The sequence below is a fragment of the Orycteropus afer genome, unplaced genomic scaffold (assembly GCF_000298275.1).
Source record: "Orycteropus afer afer isolate SDZICR_OR568_19922 unplaced genomic scaffold, OryAfe1.0 scaffold00091, whole genome shotgun sequence".
Classification (NCBI taxonomy): Eukaryota; Metazoa; Chordata; class Mammalia; order Tubulidentata; family Orycteropodidae; genus Orycteropus; species Orycteropus afer.
Window position 1 is genome coordinate 4,709,490 of NW_006921678.1, and position 5,997 is coordinate 4,715,486.

Sequence of the window (5,997 nt, forward strand, 5' to 3'; positions counted from 1 at the left end):
TATCTTCCTGGTGTAGATGTTCAGCTCAGAGGCCCATCTACTGTTTGGCTGAGAGTTAAGCCACTAGAGTGAGTTCAATTCTAGGCCCAAAAGGTTACCATGGGCCATAGTCTCAGGGGTTTCACTAGTCTCTAGTCTCTATCAGACCAATAAGCCTGTTTTTTTTTTTTTTTTTACGATTTTGAGGTTTGTTCCCCATTTTTCTCCTGTTCTATACAGGATCTCCAATTTTGATCCCTTTCTGAGTCATTGGCATTGGTAGCCAGACACCACCTATTTCTTCTGGTCTCTGGGTCATACAGATTGAGGTTCTCATGGCCCATTAGTTCTTTGGACTATTTCCATGAGTCTCTGATTTTCTTCACTCTTCTTTGCTCTGGACGAGGAGAGAGCTGCCTATTAGATGGCCATCTGCAAGCTTTTAAGACCAGATGCAGCTCACCAAAGAAACATGTAGAATATTTCTGTATACCCTGTTGTGCCAATTGAGCTTGATGTCCCCATGACCATGGTGCCCAGACTGCAGGCCCAGCAACTCACTTCCTCAAAGTACTTATTTGTGACTCAGAAGTTATCCTAACTTTGCCTCCTGTTATGTTTAAACTGCATATGGACAATTTTATAGCATATACAAACACACATATAGGAATATCATCTGTCAACCTATGTCTGTTGTTGTTGCTGTTATGTGCCGTCGAGTTGGATCTGACTCATAGCGACCACTTCTTGAGTTTCCAACGCGATATCACTATGGAAATAGATTGCCCAACCTTCCTTCCGAGGAGTGGCTCGTGGGTTTGAACCGCTAACCTTCTGGTTAGGAGTCACATGCTTAGGCACTACGCTACCAGAGCTCCTACGTATAGCAGTGGGTATATTCCCATTTGTCTATTGATTACTGTCTTCCTATGTATTCACCCACAGATTAGTGTTCGTTGTTACTGATAATGCAGTATTGTGTATGCAAAAGTATTTGCCTTTATTGTCTGTCCTTCTTGTGTACCTCTTCATGTCTTCCTTTTCCTTAATGATATTGTGCTAGTCACATGCTTTTGTTATACTGCTTTCAAATACTGTATGAGTCCATTATCATAAAAAGTCAAGGAAAGATTTACATAGGAAAGGAAAATTTTCTTTGTTGTTTACCAGGGATGGGACAGGCAGGGGAAGGAGGGAAATGGGCGGATATTTAAGAGACAGGTTTGATATTGGTGAAGGGAAAAGCAATATAACAAAAGCAAATTAGTATGCATTACTCCTATTACTACTAAGTGTGAATAGTTTTTTCTTTATTTTTCTACTCCCCCTTGTGAATGTCTTTGATATTAACTAAATTCCTTAATTCTTTTATAATAAAGCCATTAGCCCTATTCCTCATGGATTTATTTTAAATATTTTTCTTGATTTGTTATCTCTTTTTATGTTTTCATTATTTTACCACAAATTTCTGATATTTATGCAGCCAAAATTGGTGGTATCTTTTCTTAGAAATTTTTACCACTACCCACCAGCCACTCCTTGGAAGGAAGGTTGGGCAATCTACTTCCATAGTGATACTGCCTCGGCAACCCAACGAGGGGTCGCTGTGAGTCGGGTCCAACTTGACGGCACATAACAACACCACAACATTAATAAGCTTCGAATGTTATCTGTGACTGTGGAGATTTTTAAAAATGTACTTTCTTTTTAACCAATTTACATTTTGATTAATAAAAATTCATTAAATGACTTGAAAGTAATTTTGGTATGTGGGCTATGATCCTAAAATCATACAATTTCTGTTACCTGTGTTGTTAATTAAATTTATTAAATAAGCCTTTCCTACTCCACTCATTTGTGATGATAGTTTTACCATTTTAACCATAGTTACCAAACTCTATGCCAAGAAGTCCCCTTAACATCTGTTGGACACCATAAAAATGACTAACTTGAGGTAGTTTACAGTTTTAATATTAGATCAGGTTACATTCTTGTCAATGATATAATATTTTTGCTGAACTGGTTTGAACCTAGTAGTGGAAGTGGGGACCCCAACACAAGACCTACCTACTTAATAAATTTTAGGTATTTCTTTTGAACTGACACACTACGTATGCCATGAATCAAGAAAATCTGGCCATCTCTGATTATTACAAGTATTCTGTAAATTATAAAAAATTTTAAATATGCCTTAAGTCTAGTAGTCATTACATTTCTTTTTTAGAATCTGTAAATGTATCCATACTTGCTTTTTTTTTCACGATAATCTGGAAAAAGATAAGGGCAATGAAAAACTTATTCCCTTTTAATGCTGAATTGAAATGCATTGATAATATATATTTTGGTTTGGGAAAAATCAGTATCTTTCAATATTGAATATTCTTATTCATGACTATAATGTATTTCTCCATTTAGTCAAGTTCTTCTTTATATGTCAATCACAGAATTTTAAACTAGAAGTAAAGAAAAGAAAAAAAAAATTATTTGGTTCAATCTCTTCATTTTAATTTGAATATAGCTTTACAATTATTTAGTGGCACAGTAGTACTAAAATCCTGGTTTCTTAATTTCTAATTAAACTATCTTTGTCATATATAACATTATACCACTACACCTGTAGCAAATTGACTACACTTATTGTGGTTTTTTGGTTTTATTGTTGATAGTTGCCATCGAGTCGGTTCCAAATCATAGAGACCCCATGCACAACAGAATGAAATATTGCCTGGTTTTGTGCCATCTTCACAAATATTGCTATGTTTCAGCCCACTGTTGTAGCCATTGTGCTAATCCATGCCATTGAGAGTCTTCCTTTTTTGCTGATGCTCTACTCTACCAAGCATGATGTCCTTCTCCAGGGACTGGTCCCCTTGATAACATGTCCAAAATAAGCAAGATGAAATCTCACTATCCTTGCCTCTAAGGAGCATTCTGGCTGTCCTTCTTTCAAGACAGATTTCTTCATTCTTCTGGTAGTCCATAGCATATTCAATATTCTTCACTAAAACAGTAATTCACATGTATCAATTCTTCTTTGGTCTACCTTATTCATTGTCTAGCTTCCGCATGCATATGTTATTGAAAATATAATAGTTTGGGTCAGGTGCACTTTAGTCCTCAAAGTAACATCTTTGCTTTTTAACACTTTAAAGAGGTCTTTTAAAGCATGGGGAACTTTGGTGGCGTAGTGCCTAAGGCATTTGACTGCGAACCAGAAGGCTGGCAGTTCAAACTTACCAGCCACTCCTTGGAAGGAAGATTGGGCAATCTATTTCTATAGAGATACTGCCTCGGAAATCCAAGAAGTGGTTGCTATGTGTTGAATTACTTGACAGCAGTGAGTGATTTTTTTTTTTTTTTTTTAAAGGCATGTGCAATAGATCTACACTTATTACAAGTATACTTACCTATAATATGTAAGGCTCTTAGTGATGAGCAATGAAAGATAAATAATACCTAAGTAATTTGTCTTACCTGATGAATGAACTCATCGCTTTGGTCCATTATAATTTTCTGAGGAGGTCCATATAAGAAAAATATATTGATAATAGCTTTAGAAATTTCAGATGCTGAAACATCACATAGAGGCAAAATCACAACCCATTTTGTGAACAAATCTGTCATGATTACAGCATATACATGACTTCTGTTGCTTGTATGAAAAGGTCCCATCAGATCAATAGTAACTATACTCCATGGATTTTCCACCTTGAGAAGGTGCTGTTTAGGTGCTAGAATGACTGTATTTTTTGCCACTTGGCAATGCTGACAAGCATATACCTACAAAATAGGCACATAATAAAGATAAATGTAGAAATTTTAAAATACTTAACATAATAAAAGCAATATTATAAATCTGACTTTTAAAATGGTTCATAGGAACTCTGTTTTGAAGAAGAAAATTTTGGACTTAGAATAGATTACTAAATTAAGCTGCCTATTCAGAAAGATAAGCCAATATTAATTTTATCTACTACTTTATAACCATCTTAGGGATCTTGTTCACATGGAACATAATTCTGGTTCACATTCAATGAATATTCATTAAATAAAAAATCGTAAAATAATTTTGCTATAATTTGGAATCAGTATGTGAAAATACAATAATGCAAGAGATTTTTTCTTTCCAAATTATTATTCTTAGAAATTAATTCATTCATCTATTCCAACAATATTTATTAATCTTTAATTTTATTCAAACCATATATATATACACACACACACACACACACACACACATATATATACGTGCCAGAAATTGCTCTAGGTCTTATTGAAAGCAAGTGATCGAAAACAAAGCTGTCATGGAGCTTTCACTTGATAAGGGGAGAAGTGATCAGTTAATCAACTTATTGGTAGTGAAATTGCTCAAATCAACTTCTGCATAAAATTTTTAAAACCATCTCAGCATATTACAGTCACAATTATCTTTTGTAAAAATTTTTATTTTCTAACTTATTCACTAGTTTTCAACCCAAACTTCTGATTATTTCCAAAAATCATTGTTGTTGTTGTTGTCATGTGCTATCGAGTTGGACCGACTCATAGCGACCCCTCCTTGGGTTGCCGAGGCAGTATCACTACAAAAGCAGATTGCCCCATCTTCCTTCCAAGGAGTGGCTGGTGGGTTTGAACTGCCAGTCTTCTGGTTAGCAGTCAAGGGCCTTAGGCACTATGCTACCAGAGCTCCCAAAAATCATATCCATTCTCATATAATAAACATCTGGCAAAGACTTTACTGAACATCTGTTAAAGAATGTGTAGCAGGTTCTGAAGTGTACACACTGGGCCTGATTTGGATTGCAATAAAAGATATAATGATTTAGTCAAATGAATTTCAGCTGCATTTAAATTCTGCCTACATCCATGAAAATCGAAATAATTTCCTGTCTAAATCTGGGATTTTAAAGTGTTTAAATAATTCTTCTTTCTAGTTCAAATTATACTTCAGTGATATTAATGAAAAATTATGAAGTGAAATAAAATTCTTTCTAAATGTTTTTCTATAAAAACTACCCATATAAAAAAGTATTTAATGTGAGGTGACACCCTGAGTAAATCTACAGCAAAAATGATTTTGGATATCTATTATAAAGTATTATACAAAATATTCTAAATACATAAGCCATACCCACTGTTTGACATCATTGGTCACAGAAGTCCAATAGTAGCTGGATTCTACTAGAGTGAGGGTTCTGGATATGCCATGATGAGTTCCACTATCATTTTCATGGCATTCTCTGAGGACTTTCTTTTTTTCCTCTTCTGAAACAATTACCAAACGATTTTGTTTTCTGTCTTTTCCAACATAAAATAGCTTTTTTTCTGGAATAAATGATACAAAAAAGACAGAATTGGAATTTTTAGTTATCTATAAAGTTTTAAGAAAATCACAGCCTCATCTTCAAATTGTTTTTCATTTTTTTAAATAAAACTTTTATCACTATAAAGCAGTATATCTACTATTTGTAATGATGCTATTGTATAATCTGAAAAGTCCTCAGCTATTACAAGTAGTAGATACCCAGGAGGAATACTAGTTGAAAGAGGTGATGGAGAAGCTTACTATCTTTAGCTAAAACAAGGCCAGGAGCTGACTGTGGAACAGACTATCAATTGCTCATATGCAAGTTCAAGTTAAGCTGAAGATAATTAAAACAAGTCCACAAGAACCAAAATAAGACCTTGATTATATCCCACTTAAATTTAGAGATCATCTGAATAACAGCTTTGATGCATTAAACACCAATGACTGAAAAACAGAGGAGTTTTGGTATGACATTAAGAACATCATACATGAATAAAGCAAAAGGTCATTAAAAAGGTAAGAAAAGAAGAAGAGACTAAAATGGATGTCAGAAGAGACTTTAAACCTTACTCTTGAATAGAAAGTAGCTAGAGTGAGAGGAAAAAATCATGAAATAAAAGAGATGAACAGAAGATTTCAAAGTGTGGCTTGTTGTTTTGTTATGTGCTGTCAAGTCAGACCCGACTCATAGTGACCCCTCCTTGGGTTTC

At 34.5% G+C, this 5,997-nt stretch overlaps 1 protein-coding gene across 1 annotated transcript in view; it reads right to left on the reverse strand.

The window, feature by feature from the left end:
- GIN1 (gypsy retrotransposon integrase 1) overlaps nucleotides 1-5,997 on the reverse strand; it is a 49,093-nt gene that overhangs the window by 38,990 nt on the left and 4,106 nt on the right. Inside the window, exons 2-3 of the mRNA XM_007942490.2 lie at nucleotides 5,111-5,304; nucleotides 3,454-3,759 (exon numbers count right to left, since the gene is read on the reverse strand). Coding sequence (XP_007940681.1) covers nucleotides 3,454-3,759; nucleotides 5,111-5,304 — 500 coding nt within the window. The remainder of the gene's footprint in view (nucleotides 1-3,453; nucleotides 3,760-5,110; nucleotides 5,305-5,997) is intronic.